Source organism: Danio rerio, chromosome 7 (genome assembly GCF_049306965.1).
Source record: "Danio rerio strain Tuebingen ecotype United States chromosome 7, GRCz12tu, whole genome shotgun sequence".
Lineage (NCBI taxonomy): Eukaryota > Metazoa > Chordata > Actinopteri > Cypriniformes > Danionidae > Danio > Danio rerio.
In genome coordinates this window covers 53,618,727-53,640,439 of record NC_133182.1, presented here as the reverse complement: position 1 = coordinate 53,640,439, position 21,713 = coordinate 53,618,727, and the positions used below count along the sequence as shown (strand labels likewise).

The following is a 21,713-nucleotide window of genomic DNA, read 5'->3' as shown; positions in this document are numbered from 1 at the left end:
AGTAGGCACAGATCACCTTCAGACACAGGAATGGGCAAAAACTAGGGAAAATAAACATTTGTTGTTTAAGGGGGGAAAGTATAGTAAGTGCATCAGAGTTGTGTGTGAAACGTTTAATCTGGTTTAATTATTAAATTTAATTATTAAATATGGTTTAATTACAAATTGTCACACCTACCCATTTTTCAATGTGCATGCATTTACCTATTTTGGTTACTATTTGTAAACTGAAAGAAAGAAAGAAAGAAAGAAAGAAAGAAAGAAAGAAAGAAAGAAAGAAAGAAAGAAAGAAAGAAAGAAGATTAAGTAAGTTCAGATATTAAAACTGTTTATGAAAATGTTATAATAAAGGTATACATATTGCATCCTCTGTACTGCTGAGGATAATTTTCCAGCTTTGTGGAGTGAGTTACTGTAAACTAATTTCTTTATACAGTAAGTGCATCTTAAATGTAAATAGTTTTCCTGATATAATTTTTAAAGAAAAAATGTCTTATAAATAATATTTGGACAGAAAACCTACATTTAAATAAAATTATCTAGTTTCTGGACACCATTTTGTACACAATGTGTTTTTGATTCTTATAATGCATACAATAATGATCATGTGTTGGTTTGAAAAAGGGGTTTTACTATATTTATGGACTTGTTGTTGTTTCTAAAATAATACAAATACATCTTAAATTTAAATTCTTTTCAATAGACATAGTTTCTTAAAAGCTTTTTTCAATTATCTAAGAGATAACATCAACATGTTATACTTTGATACTGGTCTGATTTACAGTCGAAGGCAGAATTATTTATTAGTTATATTTTATGGGGCAGTACATAATTGTAAATAGATATATTTATCAAGATACTATTATTCAGTTAAAGTGCTTTTTCAGCTTAAATTAAGCTTAAAATGGTTCAAATAAAAAAATAAAAATAAAATAAAAATTAAAAACTGCTTTTATTCTAGCTGAAAAAAAACAGACTTTCTCCAGAAGAAAAAAATATTATAGGAAATTCTGAATCTGTTAAAACATCATTTGGGAAATATTTTGGGGAAAAAAATTCACAGGAAAGGAAGGCTAATAATTTTGATTTCAATTGTACAGTAAATAAAGAGGGCGACAAGTCACTGTTTTCGTGTTCGTGTGGGTTTCCTCTGGGTGCTCCAGTTTCCCCCAGTCCAAACACATGTGCTATAGGTCAGTTGGGTAAGCTAAATTGTCTGTAGTGCGTGTGTGAATGTTAGCTTATGGGTGTTTCCCAGTGTTGGGTGGAAGGGCATCAACAGTGTAAAACATATGCTGGATAAGTTGGCTTTTCATTCTGCTGTGGCGTCCCCAGATTGATAAAGGGACTGAGCCAAAGAAAAATTAGTGGATGTAAATAAAGACTATTAATAGGTGAGGTAATAAGGTATTTGTGGTATACAAAGTGTGCACTTTATTCTGTAACCAACAATGAAAAATCACAGACAACATCACGAAATGGACACAATACTGTTTATTACTGTTGCTCATTTTACTTCACTCACACAATAAATAAAGTTCATACAGAGTTTAACAGGATGAAAAATGTTCTGAAGTGTGCTTATTAGTCACTGAACCACAGGATAGCCTGCGAGACGACTCCCGTTAGACACCCTGAAAGCATCCATGTTAGGGATCCACGTTGACCTAGTGAAACAGCCAAATGAAGTGAAGCCGAGATCTGAGTCCAAAGAGGAATATTGGGGTGGACTAAGCAGGTCTAGAAGTTAAATCTTCCATCATAGCAAATTTGGTCTACTTGGTGACCTGGTGAATGGCATGTGCGAGGTATTCAACATTTCCAGAGGTCACGCCGGCAACGCTGATACGGCCATCTTTAGTCATGTAAACAGAGAAGTCCTTTGTCAGACGCTCCACCTGAAAAACAATATCATCATATTAAAGCTTGCGTCAAATAAATTAAACACTATAATAAATACTTCAGTTTTCCTTGAGTACGTCAAGACTTGTACCTGCTCAGGTTTGAGTCCAGTAAAGCAGAACATGCCGATTTGGTCAGTCACGTGTTGCCAGTTGTGAGTGGAGCCCTCCTTCTTCAGATTAGTCACCAGCATTTCTCTCATTCTAATGATACGGTCTGCCATTCCCTTCACCTCCTCCAGCCTACACACAATAATTTTAGTATATTTATACACGTTATATGGATGTCATAAAGAAAATGGTAAAAGCAGCATTCAAGCATGTTCATCGCACCATGTAGAACGCAGCTCTGGTGTAGTGAGGATCGTGGAGGCGATGCGGGCACCATTCATGGGAGGGTTGGAGTAAATGGGGCAAATCAGAATCTTAAGCTGAGACTCGACTCTTTTAGCCTCTTCAGCATCTCCACACACCACTGTGAATCCTCCAACACGCTCACCTGCAACAAACACAGCTCCATCAGGTACGATCAGGATCTTCCAGCACTTCTGGTCCAGGCTTTGTTATTTGATTTCTACAGTATTGCAATGTTCTTCTGGCTTCTGGATCATCAATCACAAATCAATTAAATCAACTCTTTAATAATCCTAAAGGCACACAGTGAGGGTTTTTACAGACATTTATTGCCTCATGACTAATCAAAGGGTGCTAATGTGATCGTGCCCACCAAATCGCAAAATGCCAGGCGTAAGAGTAATATCTGAGGCCCCATTTACACTGATGCGTTTTGGTTTTGCAAAGGCATTTTAGAACAAAAAAAGTTCCATTGGAGTTTCGTCTTGCGTTTCTGAAAAGCTCTCAATCCACACTATACTGCTGAAAATGTTGGACTTAATGAAAAAAAAAAAAAAACAATTCACATGATGACCCTACACTCATTCTGGCATGTGGCGAAGTTGCTTCAGTGTAATCAGTCATCTGAGCTCCAGGCTATCAGCAGCCTGGATCTGCACACATCTGCCCAGCTGAGAGCAGCGCTACGTCAGACAGTCCATCAAGAAGTTGCTAAATCTCATCTAATCTCATCTCATCTCATCAAGTTGTTAAATGTGATTTGCAATTCATCTTGTGTATGTTTAACCACTCTTTGGTCTTTTGAATCTGTTACTTGTTCTTAAGTAATATGTTTCGGCTGAGTGCAAAGATAAGTTATTATATTCATTTATGTAACCACCACATACACTGAATTTCAGTGTTGGGGTAACGCATTACATGCATCGCGAGTTACACAATAATTTTACTTTTCTAAGCAACAAGTAATGCATTACTTTAAAAAAAATTGTAGTAATATTTGAGCTACTTTTTAAACATTGTAATGTGAGTTACTTTTTAGTTTAATTAATGAGCTTTAAAAAAAAGTGCTGAATTAAAAATTTATCTCGCACTCAGTGAGAGATTGTGCTATCCACAGGAACAGACAGAAATAAAGAAGGCAGAGCCTAACATTTCTGCAGTGGAAATATTTTCATTATTCTGAATTCATCAAGGAAAAGAAAAAGGGGATTGTCTCAATGGACAGTCATCTTATGTAACTAGTAAGACAAAAAGTACAAGAGTAGCAAACACATTGCTTTAAACTTTCATTAAACTGGATCAATGGCACGTGGAACTCTGGGTAACATTATTCTATTCATTTTTTTATGTTTTTTTTTTTTTTTTTTTTAAGTAAACAAAGGTTTTACATTATACTATTAAATGCAGAGCTCCTGAAAGATCAAGCCGGGTATGAAAAAGTAACTCAAAAGTAATGTAACATTAGTTACCATAAAAAGTAACCAAGTAAAGCAACTAGTTACTTTTTAAGTGAATAACTCAATACTGTAATACATTACTTTCTAAGGTAACTTTCCCCAACACTGCTGAATTTGCACTTTTGACTAATTGCTTGCATTTATTCTAATACTGTGTAAGCATAATCCACCATGCATTTCCTCTGATAATCTTTATTGTATGCATATACGCTAACAGTCAATGATTTGGAGTCTTTTTTTATGTTTCTTTTTTTTTACAGAAAATTATTCTATTTATCATTTATTACACGTAAAAAAGGTTAAATAGTTAAATATTTATTAATCAAATATATTTATTTTTATTGTATGTAGTTTCAAATGAAATTATTACTCCAGTCATTATTACTTTTATTAATAATAATAACAATCATAATTAATATTAGAGTGATTTCTGAAGGATCATGCGACTCTGACGACCAGAGTAATGAAGCTGAAAATCCATCTTTTAAATCACTGGAATAAATGAATAAACTAAATGATCAACTACTGTTATTTTATACTGCAATAACATTTCACAATTTTACAATTTGAACTTTATATTTGATTAAATAAATGCAGCTTTAGTGAGAAGGAGAAGCTTATTTTAAAACATTTAATAATCATCCTGACCCCAAACTTTGGACCAGTAGTGTACATTAAAGCACATGTTGGCAAAACCACACAGTAAGCCATATTTTATATTGTTCAACAAAACAGAAAGAGGCAGTTTTGTTAATATCAACATTTAAAAAAGCTTTTTATCATATTTTTATTTTAATGTTAATATATAGAAACAATGTAGCCAGGGTAGGGCTGGGCAATTTAGCAAAAAAAATAAATAAATCTAGGTTTTTTATAAAGTTTTTTTTTTTTTTATTGTGTTACAAGTCTTTTCAAAACATTACAACAACATGACTGAAGTAACATTCTGTTTAAAAGTAACTTAAACCATCTGGTTAAGAAACATTGTATTTTTAAATGGCCATGTCATACAAAAATCGGACAAGGTGTAAATAAATGTAAAACAAATTCACAAGTTAAATAGCGTTGCTGAAGATTTGAATAAGAAATATGTGTAAATATTGCACTTGCAAGAATACAGAGGGATTTTTGCAAGTTTTGCTGAGCCTAGAAAAGTTTGGCTGTCAGCTCGGCTTTGACTTTGTCTTCCGATTGAATGACAGGTTGTAAAGCTGCTGCCTTTTTCTTAAAAAGATACAGTGGAAGAAAAAGGACTGAACATGGAAACTGTAAAGCCTAATTGAACCCAATGTGTGAAGTTGTGCACGTATAGCAGGAGCAAATACAAGCACCAGATGTTTGTCTAATATAAAATAATATATTTAATCTATTTTTCTTTTCCCCCCTTTTAAATACCAATCATTTCATGCGCTTTGCTCCACTCTCTGTATTATGCCGCCTGATCTGTCTGGTTTTTAACTAGGTCCGCTAAATGACGTCATGGAGGCGGGTACTTTCATTTTCACTGCTACAGACCCTCACCTCTGCTCGTGTTCAAACCAAAAGATCGGCGCGTTTTTTCACATGGCAGGCTTTTACGTCCTTCATACATGTTGAGATCGAGTTTATCGACTTGATGAGGAAATGTATTGACAATCCACACAGAAGTGCAACAAGTAAAATCCTACATGACTTCACGCTTTAACAGGCAGTTAAACTATCACACACCAAACGCGCACATTCGCATGATATTTAACATAAAACTAATCAGATGGTGCTCTGTGTGCCGGCTGAAATATGAACTGCTTTGTGAATCGTGGCTGGGCGGCGCCAGTGTGTGTATAGAAACCTGTTTAGAATTCTAAAATCCATGGCGTGGTGCTGTGTGGCACGTCGCCGAGAGGCGCTTCTGATGTGCTTCCTGCTTCAAACAGAGAGTGAACCAAAATGCATTGGTGCCATTATAATGTATTAAATATATTTTTTTTCAAAATCGCGATTTCTCGATTTGATTCAAAATTAAATCTTCTTAAAACGTAAATTCGAATTAATCGGAAAAAATCGCCCAGCCCTAAGCCAGGGTGATGTGAATGGTAAAGAACACAGTTCCATTTGGAGACTTTCATTCTCCCCATTTTATCTATAGTTTGACTTTGAACATAATTTGTTGAAATATCAATCAGAGGTAACTAACTGCAAGTCAGAATCCAACCGTTATCAATAAAAACACAAAATAAGTGTGACTGATACTTGCGACCCCCAAATTCCTCGGAGGTGGTTTTAAGTATACAACTGTTGCGCACACAACAATAGGCCAATATAAACACGAGCATATTGACGAGACAAAAGTGCAAGTCAAACAACCATAACAATTTTATGGTCATTTATTAACGTTTAATTTATTATTAACCTCAGCTAAAGAGACTGGTGGACACAATGTTTTCAGCACAAGTCTATTCTCGCCACTCCGAGATCATCCTCAATGTTTAGATGTGGCCTGTATTTGTTTTTAATGTATCTGATAGCCATAAAGGTGTCAGAAAGTTTAACATTGGTGCTACATCTTTAATCTGCTGCAGCTGACGCAATTGCTGTGTTGTTAATCTAACATAAACAGGATCCTATGAAAAACATTATTGAAAGGCTGATGGCTTTCCATTTGCATGTCGTTGCTTTTTACTATTAAAACTACTATTTTTTAATAGCGAACCCCTGTATTTGTCCCGTGACCCCCACTTTGGGAACCACTGGTCTAGTGTGTATAATGTGGAAAAATGTATTCATAACTGCAATGCATTCATCAGATTCCAATATTTGCTGGATATTAATGGTAAAGAACAAGTGTAAATGCAGCCTCTGATAAAAAACAGCATACTCACCATAGAGACCCATGTTCTTGGCAAAAGACTGTGACAGGAGAATGTTGTGGCCCTGCTCGATGAAGTATCTCACAGCCCAGGCATCCCGATCAATGTCTCCACTAGCAAAGCCCTGGTAGGCCATGTCAAAGAACGGCAGAAGTTTCCTCTCCTGCAGAAACAGTGGAGAACAAGACAGTGACGCAAAGCCAGGCCAGTGTCATACTCATGCAGAATTTAAACAAATATAATAACTTTTTGCCATACTTTATAAAAAGTTCCTCTCTAAAGTAAAAAGTGATAAGAAGGATGGTTGACCATGTTTTCACTGTGTTAAAGAATGACTGTTTTAAACATTGGTGTACACACACAGCATTGTTGGTTTACAAAATACAAAAAAAATATAAATAATAAAAAACAAACATAATTCTGTTGCACATCTACACTTAATTTTTTTTTTACAATAAAACAAAAATCAAGTAAATGTGTTAAATAAGAATCTAAAATATACTTTAAACAATACCTGCACATACCTTAATGACGGCTGACAGCTCCTTCCACTGCTCTGGTCGTGGGTCAACACCAGTGGGGTTATGAGCACAAGCATGGAGCAGGATTACACTATTCTGTGGAATTTTCTGAATGTAAAAAAAAAAAAAACATTAAACATTGACATAATTATAACATTCTTAATAAACAATTATTACATCAGATTCATAGTAGACTAATTATGTCAGATGAGAATTAAGCAAAAGGTGAAAAATAGATCAAAAGTCAGGACCTGAAGTCAGCAAGCATTTGTGTTTTTATTTACAAAATCTGTGTTTATTTGTTAAAACATACAAAAAAAAAAGAAAAGAAAAATTAAAGTAAATAACCCTCTCATTATTTGAGAATTTAGTGAAAACCATGACAGGCTTTTACAGAATAAAAAGAAACCAGAAACAGTATTTCTTTAAAGTAAAAATAATTTGCAGCAGGAAATGATCTTTTTATTGTATCTATATTGAACAAAAGTACAAAAAAGACTCCACAATTATCCAAAAGTTACAAGTAGGGCTGCACAATATATCATTTCAGCATTAATATCGCAATGTGTGCATTAGCAAGTCACATCACAGCATCTGTAATGTGGAGTTGGAATTATTATTGTTGATCAGCAATGAAGAATGTACAGTGTTTACATTTTACATTACATTTGATTATTCAATAATAGGGCCAATTAAAAAAATAGCGATATGCCTGAGGTTGGCACTTCTCATAATGGTGGATCGAATACATGTCAATGTTGCAACTCTAAAAAATACATGTGCTGTTAATAAGAGAAATGCATCTTATAACTTTGATGCGTTTTTCCCCTATTCATTTACAAATATCATGATTTATTGTGGATGGTTTTCTTGTGATATAATCGCTGATATCGTGATCTATCAATATCGGGAGCAAAATATCATGATAATATCGTATCGTATTACTGTACCTGAATATCTGACTTCTCATCCGGGATGCAAAATATATCGGCAGCCATAATGTTATAAACCAATAAATGGTATTATTAATGTTATCGGTCCAATATCAAAGTAGGCCGATATCGTTAAGCCGATAGATTACATAATTGTAAAGATCTGCCCGCCTTGTGCATGCATGGGCAGAACTTGTTTAGACTTGTCCAGTGCACTGTAATGGAGTTTACTTCAGTTTTACTGGTTTGTCAAATCCAATTTTGTTATTTAACCTATTCCTTATTATGCAACGGTCAAGTTGAATCTTAATTTGCTGTGCAAGGAAAAGAAAATCATTTATTTTTGGCATGCTGTTTATGTTAAATCGTAAACATAGGTCAATATAATCACCTAGGAATTTTGAAATGATTGATTTTTGCTCTGCGTAGACTATTCAGTTCAAACGATCAGATCAAACTTTTATGAAGAAATGAAATCAGTTGTTTACTGTATAATAATATAACATGTTAAAATATTTATTTCTATTTTATATTTATTTATCGGCTACAGTATATCGGTTACTGGCTACCAAATCTTAATAGTTACTGGTTATAGATATCAGCCCAAAAATCTATATCGGTGCACCCCAACTTCTTGTTTCACTTTTATCTTTGCTCTATCTTATTTTTTTATTTATTTGATTCACTGCTCTACAAGATAATACCAATCAAAGATAAATAGAGCTATTCAAGTCGTCTGCCGAAATTGTATTCATATCGCAATTTAAATCTTAGCAAAATAAAATATTGCAATGCCAGATTTTTCCAATATCATGCAGCCCTAGTTGATAGAATGAAACAGGGATATTGAGTGGTGCGGACTCACAGAGATGTCATCAAGCGCTCCAGTGAAGTCAAAGCCACAAGTAGCAGGATCATAGTAGCGGTACGCTTTCAGTTGCATACCAGCATCACGGAAAATAGGTGTGTGATTTCCCCAGGATGGCTTCGGCAAGTACACATCCCTCGCAACTGTGTGGAAGCGTGACTAAATGGATAAAAAGCAAGAAGAAGCTGTAATACCACAAACAAACATTCACACAACATACAAGTGCTACGTTTTTGTTTTGTCTTGGGGCTAATTCACAGTGCGCTGACAGATGCCATCAAACACGTTGTTGGTTTTGTCAAATAAGTGTTGCTGTCTGCAGGAACTTGTTATTACTGATTGGACATGTTGAATCTGTGCTCGTCTGGGCATGGAATGTCTGAGAAATAACATACTGTAATCTGGCGATAACTTGCGTTTGTCAGTTCAGTGTGAATGTGTCATTGTAAGAGGAGCGTGATAATTTGTTCCTTCACCTCTTGAATATGGAGATTAGTAACACAAATGTTTCTACAAATCACATTATGGACAGAGGGAATGAAATACACACCAGGAAATTGGCTCCAACCCTCAAAGAACCAGTGCCTGAGATTGTCTGGACAGTAATGCTCTAAGAAACAGACAAAAGAAAACTGACTTTAAACAGGCAAATTAAAACACAACAAATTACATTTATTGTATTAGTTACTATTATTGTTCTTATTAAAACCAAGATATAATACAAATACTATAGCAAATCGAGTATAACTATACAAATGCTATAATGAATTTAATGAATAAAATTAATTTTAAAAATATTATACATGCATATATACAGCAGTCAACATTTAGGGTTGATCAGAGAATTTTCAAACTTGTCCAAAGAGAAGAACGGGTGTTTTTGAACAGTTTGAGGACATCATAATCTGAAATCCTTTACATTTTTTTAATATTTAGATTTTTTTTTAAAAATCGTATGCACATGTAAATGCATTCATGTATGTATTATATCAGGGGTGGCCAACCCTGTTCCTGGAGAGCCACCTTCCTGCAGATTTCAGTTGCAATCCATATCAAACACACCTGCCTGTAATTATCACGTGGTGTTCAGGTCCTAATTAATTGGTTCAGGTGTGTTTGATATGGGTAGCAACTGAAATCTGCAGGAAGGTGGCTCTCCAGGAACAGGGTTGGCCACCCCTGTATTATATCATCTTTGTGTCACATTACAAAAAATGAATTACCGCTTATGTGAGGTGTTTCTAATGCATCATCTATAGGGCTGAGAGGATATTTGACGTTATTCTCCCCTCTAGCTGACGTTTTCAGTCTCACGCTATTTTTTTTCCTTTTTCTGAAAGTCTTGATAACACCATTGTGGAGTTTTTCTTTTATTATAAGGATTGTAAAAATAGTTGTTTGTTTTACTCTCCCATTCACTGCCCTTTAAGTTTACCCAACTATGATGACTTCCGCTACTGAGAGAAAGCTGGAAATGTGAAAAGGGTCTATTACGCTTAATTACAATCACTTTTACAGGCATTGTTACATATTATATAAAAAGACCAACAGCTGAGTAACACTGTTTCATATACTAGCCAACAGTAAGTTTACTTTCATTTGGTGCTTGTTGTGTATTCATTTTAGGCCCTGGATATAAGAGTTACACTAAATAGACATTATAAACAACATAAAATTGTAAAGTAGGGCTGCTCAAGTTTGGAAAACCATGCAATATACAATACTGTTTCTGAGTATTGCGATAACGACAGTTCTTACAATATAACATTTCCCTAGAAAGAGCCATCTTTATTAGCCATGTTTATACATCATTTATTTATTTATTTATTTATTTATTCATTTTCTTTTCGGCTTAGTCCCTTATTAATCTGGGGTCACCACAGCGGAATGAGCCCTTCCAGCTGCAACCCATCACTGGAAAACACCCATACACACAATGGACAATTATACCGCATGTCTTTGGACTTGTGGGGAAAACCGGCGCACGCGGAAGAAACCCACACGAATATGGGGAGAACATGCAAACTCCAAACAGAAACGCCAACTGACCCAGCCGAGGCTCAAACTAGCAATCTTCTTGCTGTGAGGTGATTGTGCTACCCACTGCGCCACCGTGACATCCCATTTATCTATTTAATAATATTAAAATAAACAGAACAGGTCAAATATATTTTTCAGATCTAATTCAGACTAAAAAACTGTGTCAAAGTGCAAACAAGTTAGGGCCGGGTCACTGTGTGATTTTTTCATAATCCTGAACAATTGTAACATGTCAGACTGCACGAATATGGCTCCCATGTCACGCTACAAGATCTCAGCTGTCAAAATGTCAGACTAAACGACAATGAAGACACACCAAACACGGAAGAAAACGCCCCCCGAAATTTGATGTCATCCACCTGTGGCACTTCCACTATCCCGTGTTGATTCCTCACAGCAAACGTAAACAAACTGTAGTGGCAATTTTGCACACAGCGCGTCTCTATTATAAAACCAGCTATAAGTGGCTGTCTGTAAATGTCAAACCAATGATCAAAGATCACAGATATTAGCCTAGGATTCCAGGAATCTTTTAGGATTTCCCAAATTTGTCCCAGATGACAAAATATTGGCTGAAATCTCAGTGTGAGCAGAGGCCTGTTTCAGTAAGGAGGTTCAACCAACTCGGAGTTTTAATTTGAACTCTAAGTTGACTTACCGAGAGATTAAAAACTCAGAGTTTTCAGTTTCAGGATAGCGGATCTGAGTTAGGTCAATCAACTTTGAGTAGACCAACTCAAGAGTTAAGCGCGCACACTTTGACTATAAAAAGGCATTATCAATGGAGCGAAGTTATTACGAGTCACCATTTCTTTCTCCAGCTGAACTTGATGTGCTCATGCAAAGTGATAACAAATATGACCAAATATTTCAAAAAGCAACATCACTGCATCAGTGAAACAGAGACTGTTAGCGTTGGAAAACAGCTCAAGTCAATGCGTAATTTTACTTTTAAAGTATGTAAATATAATGTTTTGTGTGACGTTTATAAAATTTTACAAACGTTCTTACTTTTATACAAGTTGATCAGTTTTAATAGATTTAAAAGTGCACTTGTGTGTCTACCTTTTTTATTGATTCAGTGATAGAGGTTGATATTTAGAAATGTAAGCAGTACTAAAAAATTGTTTTTAGAAAGAATAAAAATCCCATTACTCTAGTTACAGTACATGTCCCTGTTGAAGGTCAGTGAATTTAAGCCAATTATTTATTAAAAAAGGACAAGCCATTCTCATACGTGACTTTGTTCTTTGTGGGACTGACATGTAGGCATTAGCTATGTTTTCATCCAAATATGTTAATTAAATTTATGAGCAAAACTAGAATATTGCATAAAAGATGTGCGAATAAAGCAGCATTTCCATCCAACGAGTCAAAGAGAACAAAATCGTCACTTCCTGATTAAACGGGCGCAAAAAATCAACAGTAAAAACAGAATTTACTGCGGTAGAAGAAGCTGCATGAATCTTTTCTTTACTTAATAAATGACTTGCGCCTTAGAAGACTATGCTGACACACAATGAACGCGAGGGGGCGTTTGAAGGCATGTGACGCGGAGGACAGATGCTCTTAACATGCTCAAGATGCTTTAGAGGTCATTAATAATGTAATAACATTAATACTGAAACAGTTAAGACGTTTTAGAATGAATGATTAAAACAACATTTAAGATGTGTTACAGTGTGCTTTGCCTGCTGGTTTGTCCATTCACACACATTTTCATCATCATATGATCTATTATAACAAACATTTTTTTAATGCACATACTGAAATTTGTTCAGTAAAAGAGTTTCCATCGTAGTTTAGGCGCATCTATTCTATCAAATAAAAGTTTATGTACTCAGTTATACATGTGTTTTTATGCGTATTTTCAAAAGTTATGTGCATCATGACGTTTCGTTTTTATGTGCATCTCCAAAATGAGCATAAGAATAAGTGGGTGGAAATGTTAGGCTAAGGCGAGAAGTTTCATCTTTAAAAAAAGGCGAGGAGACCGACAGAAACTCAGAGTTTAGAGAATACAACCTACTCCTGACCAGGTTAGGTTCACAGAATAAGTTACCACAGTAACTGACTCTGAGTTAAAGTTACCTCTCTTTCAGAAACAGGCTCGACTTACCCTGCTTTCCCAAGTTTAACAAACCTGCCATTTTAAAACGGAAAACCCAGAGTTTCTCTCAATTCAGGGTTAAAATACTGTGAGTTTTCACTTAACCTCCTTTCTGAAACGGGCCCCAGGGCTTTAGTCTTTAAAACACAAATGAATGAGTGAAAACCTCAGCAGATATTCTCATTTCTGATTGGCTGCTGTCATTTTCCTCTCCTCTCTCAACTCCCTGATTAGTATTTATATTTTAGCTCTGGGTACACCTTTTGAACACAACTACTGAGGAAGTGGGGATAAAGATAGTAAGGTCCCATCTGATTGGTCAAATTTGGATAAACAAACGATGTATAAAATAAAATGCACAATATATAATTTCAGCATCAATATCGCAATGTGCACATCTGCAATAGTCACATCGCAAGATATGTAATGTTGAGTCTAAAAATCTAATTGATCAAGGCAAGGCAAGTTTATTTATATAGCACATTTCATACACAGTGGCAATTCAAAGTGCTTTACATAAACAGGAATAAAAAAGACAAGTTTAGGAACAATGCAGACAATAAAAATTATTTAAAACAGATAAAAACACATTAAAATGAGTTAAAATAGGCTATAAAAGAATGAAAAAGAAAATAAAAAAACATAATAGTGCGATCTGTCGGACGCAGCACAGTGCTCATACAGTAAAGGCACAGCTAAACAGATGTGTTTTCAGTCTTGATTTGAATGTGCCTAATGTTGGAGCACATCTGATCATTTCTAGAAGCTGATTCCAGCAGTGAGGGGCATAGTGGCTGAAGGCAGATTCACCCTGCTTTGACTGAACCCTTGGAATTTCTAGTTTATATGATCCTACAGATCTGAGTGATCTGTTGGGTTTGTATTTAGTGAGCATATCTGTAATGTATTGAGGTCTTAGGCCATTTAGTGATTTATAGACTAGTAATAATACTTTAAAATCTATTCTGAACGTAACTGGCAGCCAGTGTAGAGACCTGAGGACAGGTGTGATATGCTCTGATTTCCTGCTTCTGGTCAGAATTCTGGCCGCAGCGTTCTGGATGAGCTGTAACTGTCTGACTGTCTTTTTGGGAAGGCCAGTGAGGAGTCCATTACAGTAATCCACCCTGCTGCTGATAAAAGCATGAACAAGTTTCTCTAAGTCTTCACTGGAAACAAAGCATCTAATTCTTGCAATATTTTTGAGATGATAGTATGCTGATTTACTGACTGCTTTGACATGACTATTGAAACTCAGATCTGTCTCCAGAGTCACACCAAGATTCTTGACCTTATTTTTTGTTGTTTGACCTTTAGAGCCAAGGTACGCATTAACCTTGAGAACCTCGTCTCTTTTCCCAAATGCAATGACTTAAGTTTTCTCTTTGTTTAACTGAAGAAAATTTTGGCACATCCAATTGTTAATTTCATCAATGCACTGGTAGAGGGTGTCAATGGGGCTGTAGTCATTAGGCAGTAAGGCTAGGTAGATCTGAGTGTCATTAGCATAGCTGTGGTAGGAGATTTGGTTCTTTCTCATTATTTGGCTCAGAGGGAGCATGTAAAGGTTAAACAGGAGACGTGCCAGAATCGAGCCTTGTGGGACTTTACACGTCATGGGTGTCCACCTCGACTTATGATCACCTATACTGACATAGTAACCTCTCCCTTCAAGGTAAGATCTGAACCATTTGAGGACCGTGCCAGACAGCCCAACCCAGTTTTCCAGCCTATCCAGAAGTATGCTGTGATCGACAGTGTCAAATGCAGCACTGAGATCGAGCAATATCAGCACTGTTATTTTACCTGAATCTGTATTTAGGCGTATATCATTGATTATCTTTATAAGAGCGCTCTCTGTACTGTGATGTGCTCTGAAACCAGATTGAAAATTGTCTAAACACCCCCTGAAGTTTAAGAACTTGTTGATCAGAAGCTAAAGAATACATGCGATTTGTCAAGTCACTGCTAACCCTAACCATAATGTAGTATAGGTTCATAATTTGCATGTGTTTTAAGGCCCATGACTGAGCATTTCAAGAGTTTTGAACATTTGGGCACAAAAAAGTATGATGTTTGGCAGTGTCACAAAAATTAAATGTATTTAATTATTTCTACATGATTAATGCAAACATTTTTTGCTTTGTTTCTAGCCCAAATATTTTTCAAACTGAAAATAAGATTTAATTACTCCATTGTCAGATAATTTAGCATGTTTTAAGGAAAATATCCTAATTTTGACATTTCTTCAAAAGGTAAAACCAAAGCAATATTTTTACTCGATTGGGAAATTTTGATATTTCGACTAGAAATAAGGGAAGAGAGCAAAATAAGGTAAGAATTTTGTTTTGCATTGTGATTATTCAATTTCTGTATCTGAATACTATTTTACTTCGCAAAATAGTCAGAAAAACAGTGCTATTTAAACTGTCTTGTAAAACTATATTCATATCGCAAAATTTAAATGGCAGAAAAAAAAAATTTAAAAACAGATTTTTCCAATATCATGCAGCCCTAAAATAAATAATTGCATACTGTCATGTCCGTGATGCGTATATTGTATATACTATTATCACAATAACAATAACTTTGCAGCCTTATTGTGAAGTTAAATGCAAGAACAGCACACACTGGAGAGAGGAGACAGAAAGAGTTGATGAACTGAAATACTCACCCTCTTGCTTTTGAGAACATCACTGTCCTGCCCCAGTGCAAGCTCAGCACAAGCCTTATTGAAATCCCCCAGACCCACAATGCCTAGATACTCTTTATCCAGCGCCTTAGAGGCAATCAGAGACTCAGCCTAAACAAAAAAAAAAGTCATACATTAATGTTTCACTTAATTTGTTCAGGAATAAAACATTTTTGAAACGTTTCCACAATGTGATTGGTGGACACTGCATTAAGGGTGTCAGCCCCTCAAATCACTGAACTCACTGTGACTTTGCAGAAATGGAGAAAACCAAAAGCACATGTCAACACACACACGCTCGGGCACACACACAGCAAAAAACATATGTGCATACAAACATATGTTTATTAATAGGGATGTCCCGATACAACATTTTAACTTCCGATACGATACCGATATTGCAGCCATCAGTCCAATACCGATACCGATATAAATCCGATATCAGCACAAATTATGAATACTATACTTTTACCTATTTTGTTGAGTCGAATGTATGAACGGCTAGATCAAACTGAGAACAAGTCAGCAACAGTAAGCATGGAAAAAACAACCAGTTTATTAATTATTGGTTGCATAAATGTGAACTTTTACATAAGAATATATAAAAAGAATTAAAGAATAAAAATTAAGTCCCTGAAAAATATCTTAATTGAATAAACAAAAATACATTTTTAAAGGGCAAAATGCGAATTAAAGGTCACTTCAGTTATTCATTTTTTTTACCATGAGCAAAGAGTAGAAACTGCTGAGAGCAGGAACATCAGAAAAAAATATGGTTAATTGAACAACAGCTAAAGGTTCAGTGTCCAAAATTTCAATTTCACACAGCTTTTTGATGATTTTTTGATCCAGTTGAGCTGAAAAATAGCTTTCACACTGGGCAGCAGAAATAAGTTATTGTTAATAAAATTGTGCAGTATGGTTAATACAAACATTTACATGATCAGAGCTATTTCATCTGTGTTTGTATCATAAGAAGATTATGGCTGTATCAATGTTCCCAAACATTATTAATTTTATAATATATATTGCACATATTATATTTCACATAAAAATACTTGCAGAGGCTGGATTGAAACACACCTTTTCTCCACAGCACTTGAAATAATGTGACTTTTAAGAATAATTTTATTTATCAAAATTCATTATATTTGCATAGATTCCACCCTACTGCCCACATGTGAAAATTAGACAATGTAAAGACAGACAACTGCTTGATGTGCAAAGCTGACACTGTTTATCAGAGCACTTTATCTTTCTGGGCTTTTAAAAGAAGAGTTAAACATGGGAATGTCTCTAATAAAATTTTCCTTCTGCCCCAAAAGTAATACCATTCTTTCTTTTAAACTGTTATGGCCCTCAGCAACAGAATGATTTCTTATTCTTATTTAACAGACAATGAAAACAACAAAAATGTTTAGCATTTTACATGACACTGTTCCTTTCAGAGTGTTCAAGTAAAAAAATTTAATAAAGAATAATAAATCCACCATTTCAATCCTATTATCCATGTGCACGACTGACAGGTCAAATCTGCTCCCTCTCTAGTCTTGGTGCTGCTGAAAGATTGAGATTGAAAGTTTGCGTATAAAATATTGAAGAAATGCAGCTAAAGAAAGCAGAATCCGGGACATGTTCGGCGATTTAGAAATCTTGGCTGAATGCAATTTGAGTCCCAAATAAAGGACATGTCCAGGAAAAAGATAATGTATCGTAGGTTTTTTTTCCGCGTGTCCTCGCGCTGTTCTCAAAGCTAAAGTCGGAGCAGGTGTCCAGCGCGTCTCTGTGGGTCTGCTGCAGCAGCAGAGCCCGCGAGTCTGTGGCAGAGACTTTTCTCATGCACACAGAACCGGGCCGCTGAGATAAAGTCTTATGTGTGGGAAGCGCTGGTGATGAATTAGGTATCACACTGGATGAACCACGATATGCCATGACCGAATTGAGGCTCGCACGATGTGGGCTACGTCGCCATTATGTGCCTTATGTTGCTTAGCAGCCTTATGCAAAACAATGTAAAGATCGCTTGACGTGAAGTAAATAAACCAGTAACGTTAGAGAAGTACCGTTGTTGACAGCGTCAGCGTGTGCTACCGTCACAATAGATTTCTATCGTAATACAACATAACTTAGTGTGAAGAGCACGTTAAATCTTAGAGACTTTGCTAGCAAGCAGTGTTGTGATCACGTGGGCTTTGCACGTTGGCTCTAGACGCTGCTGGATGGAATAGCTGTAACGGAGTTTAGAGAGTATCAGACTGCTTATATGGGAGGTTTTTAACGCAGTCGATATAGTTTTTTGGACTGATATCGGACGAATTTACGATATCAATATCCGATCGGGACATCCCTATTTATTAACCATCTTTTTTTCACATATTTTTCAGGGTAAAAAGCAGATAACACTGTGCTAAAACTTGGACGCCCTCTCAAATGCTCAGCTGTGTGGTGGCACAGAAGACACATACCTTGCGGACACAGTTGAGAACGTATGGCTTGCCATTGTCATCCCTGTATGCCCCCACACCAAGGTTCATTTTCTTTGAGTTTGTGTCCCGTTTGAAGGCCTCAGTCACCCCCAGGATGGGATCAGGGGGTCCCATCTGCACCTCAGTCCACCATGAGCTTTATATAATAGAGAGGGGAAAAAACATAGTACAGCATAAGAGGACAGATATTAATTCTATTTTCAACAAAAAATAATGCTGCTAAAAATAAGTTTGGACACCTCTGGTCTATGATAAACAATTTCAACATTTTTGATTGAAAGAGTGGATTATTTTTAAATTATCCATAATTAATTTTCCATAATTATATAATAACAAATTTAACTCACAACAGGGTGTGAGAAATATTATATTTCTACAAAATAATATCGACAACATAAGGTCATTTTCAGCACATTAGACTAGGTATGGGATGATAACTGCTATCAAGGTATACCGCGGTTTATAAATCAAGGTATTAAAACCGCCAAAATTTTAGTCCATACTGTTCCTAAGGTATTTGTAAGATGTTTTAAAATGTTTTAAGACAACAGCACATCCAGCAGAAAACATATCTAAAGATGCCGTTTTGAATTGTCAAGAATCTGTGCTTTAAAAACTAATAAAGACAACACTATTCAATTATTGATTTGAATTATTTAGTCTGACATGTTTACTGCTCCAAAATATTATAAAGGTTTCTTAAAAATAAAATATATTGTGTTCAAAAGGGAAAAAAGGTTTAGTTTTTTACCCAGACATTTATAAAGAATATAGTTTACAGCAGTAATCATAATACTGTAAAACTGTGATCATTTTACCCAAGGTTCTCATACCATCAGAATCTTAAACCGGCTCATGCCTATATCAGACATACAATTAATAGTCAATGAGTAAAAAATACAATTACTTCTAATGAATTTGTTGTTTTTAAATGAATGTTCATACTTCATAGAAATCCACTTATATTGCTTATTTAAATAAAATAAAAAAAACTTTCCCATCTCCACATGCTCACTAAAAACAGATTATTTTCATCCGCTCAAGACACTTTAGCCTTGCTGAGCAGTAAAGTTTCCCTGTAAAAGTCTACTTTTTTATGAAATCTAAAGTAATGAAATTGAAATAAACGACAGTATTAAAGCAGATTTTAATACTCCAGACAAACAAACAAACAAAACACAATCACTACATTGGTGCCAAGAAACAAATAGCACTAATGCCCTGTGTGGTGCCATCAGTGTGTTAGTTCTGCTGTGTGTCAGCCAGTAAAGTGTTCATCTGAAAGCAAGAACAGTCCAGTGGAGTCAAAGGTCATTCCTGGAGTCAAGTTGCAAAACCTCCTGCAAAGGTCGTGAGTTTGTGTGTGTGTTTATTATATGGCTGTTATTTAGAAATGACATTTTAGAAGCTCGTTAGTTGCATACATTACAAACCCTAAAATGTCGTGAAAAAGCAACAAGCTGTACAAATGCTGAGTTTATATGAGTAAGTAGCAGGAATTGAATCACCATTTAAAAGTGTAAATGAAGGGCCTTGTGCCTCTATAGCCCCTTAAAACTTAGAACGTGGACGTTTGGCATGTGGTGTGACATAAGTGGCCGTTTCTCATCCAGAAAAACTTAAAAGTGAACTAAAACTAATATATTAATTTTCTTTTCATCATAAGCTCTGGTTTGCCCTCCAAACGCGGTACAAAAGGACACACACTGCCATGATTTCTTCGCGGAAATTCCCGGAAGCAACGGGCCCAATCAGAAAGCACAACCTGCTTGTTTTACCCAATGAGCGCACTCGAAACCTGCATGTACGGTGAGTCAGTGAGTTCAAAAAGGGTTAAGCACGCTAACGCGCTCATAGGAATAAGGATAATTCATGCTTTGCAAACATGATTGAACAGAAAATATTACCAATAATCAAATACTCTTCAAAGACAAGCATAAATTTACAAACAACTCTATATACGATCTATATACGATCACTGCAAATTATTTGAATATTATTATTTGAATATATGAATTCGTTGCGTTTTGAAGATGAAGGTCAGGGGGATGCTGAATATTAACTAATGGTGGAAAAACGCAGTATTTTATTCAGTCTGATTTATTAACTGGAAGAATAATAAGACGTTAAGTTGATAGTAACGTTACAAGCACCAACAACAGCTACATGCCCTAATGTAGTGTATCATTTCACAGACTGCACTCCATGTGAACGGATGTGACTGTGTGCGCGCGTGACCGTGAGCTCAAATCTGATGGCGTGGGTTTCTTCAAATAACGTTACTCGTTGTTTTACTCAGGTAGAAGAAAATGCGTCAACAATGTATTTACATTTAGCATGTGTAAAAGTTAATGTTTACTTCAAGTAGTCCAGCGTACATCGTTCTTTTACTAAATAAAATGTTACAGAAGGCTAAATAACTGATCATTTTAAGGTTCCCATACCTGGCTCTAATAGGTAGGCTAGCCAACGAAGGAGTCAAACTCCCAACAGAAGAGATGAACTTGGTGGTTTTGAGGAGAGCCATCGCTGCTGCTTGCTGCTGCTGCTGTCGGCTGAAGCACAGACTGGGAGCGAGCACGAGTCTGTCAGCGCGCAAGAGTGCGCGTTCATGAAGAGAAAAGCCAGGAGACAGCTCTATCTAGCGGCAGATGATGAGCACAGAATGATTGATTAAAATTACCCTTACAATATTTTACCAAAACATATCTCCCATTTACACGTGCGATTTTGAATATTTTCTTTATTCCAAAAAGATACATAATAGAGACGTATTTATTTTAGTTATACGGCACGTTACTTGTTTGTGTGGCATGTAAGTCACAATGGAAAAAGTAAGTTTCGTTTCAACAACAAAAATATATATTTTTAGATTATTTAACACACTATATTAATTGTTTTAATTAAGAGCATGCAGGAAACAGGATAAAGGACTTGTAACCTTTTTTATGGACCGACATATACAAAACAATGGCAGAGGAGTACATAAAAAACGAAAAACATTTTTATAGAAAAATATTTTTTTAGAGTTATATAAAAGTACAAAACTCCATAGATAATTATAAAATAATAATTAATTAACTAAAAAAAATATTACGAATAATACATATTAAAAGTATAATACATATTACTTAATGATACTTATAAATCTCTAATTCAATAAGTACCACTAAGAAAAGAGGTTTCTGACTGCTAAATTTACAACGATGGATATGAAACTTGGTAAGTATAATGTAAAGATTAATAGCATCAGCCTCATTTTCCAACTTCTTATCATAGTTCAAAAAAGCAACAATGACATATAAGAAAATGTAACAGCACTTAATCATTTATAAATTTAGATACCTTCCACCACAAACCTTTTGTATACAAATAACAGAAAATATAAGGTACTGTTTCTGGGTATAATAAACAGAATGAACAATTGGCATCCATGTCTTCAATAAATCTGGTTTAAAAGGCTTTATAGGGTAATATGTGTGTAGTATTTTCTTAGATTTTATTTG

General features: G+C 35.4%; 1 protein-coding gene across 1 annotated transcript; it reads right to left on the bottom strand.

Moving 5' to 3' along the window:
- Nucleotides 1–1,476: 1,476 nt before the first annotated feature.
- Nucleotides 1,477–20,794, bottom strand: got2b (glutamic-oxaloacetic transaminase 2b, mitochondrial). Its single transcript, NM_199989.1, is given in 10 exon segments — nt 1,477–1,898; nt 1,994–2,144; nt 2,235–2,400; nt 6,571–6,721; nt 7,083–7,187; nt 8,877–9,038; nt 9,430–9,489; nt 15,704–15,832; nt 18,187–18,343; nt 20,652–20,794. Coding segments are annotated over 10 exon segments (1,287 nt in total). The 5' UTR covers nt 20,735–20,794; the 3' UTR covers nt 1,477–1,775.
- Between the last annotated feature and the right edge of the window lie 919 nt (nt 20,795–21,713).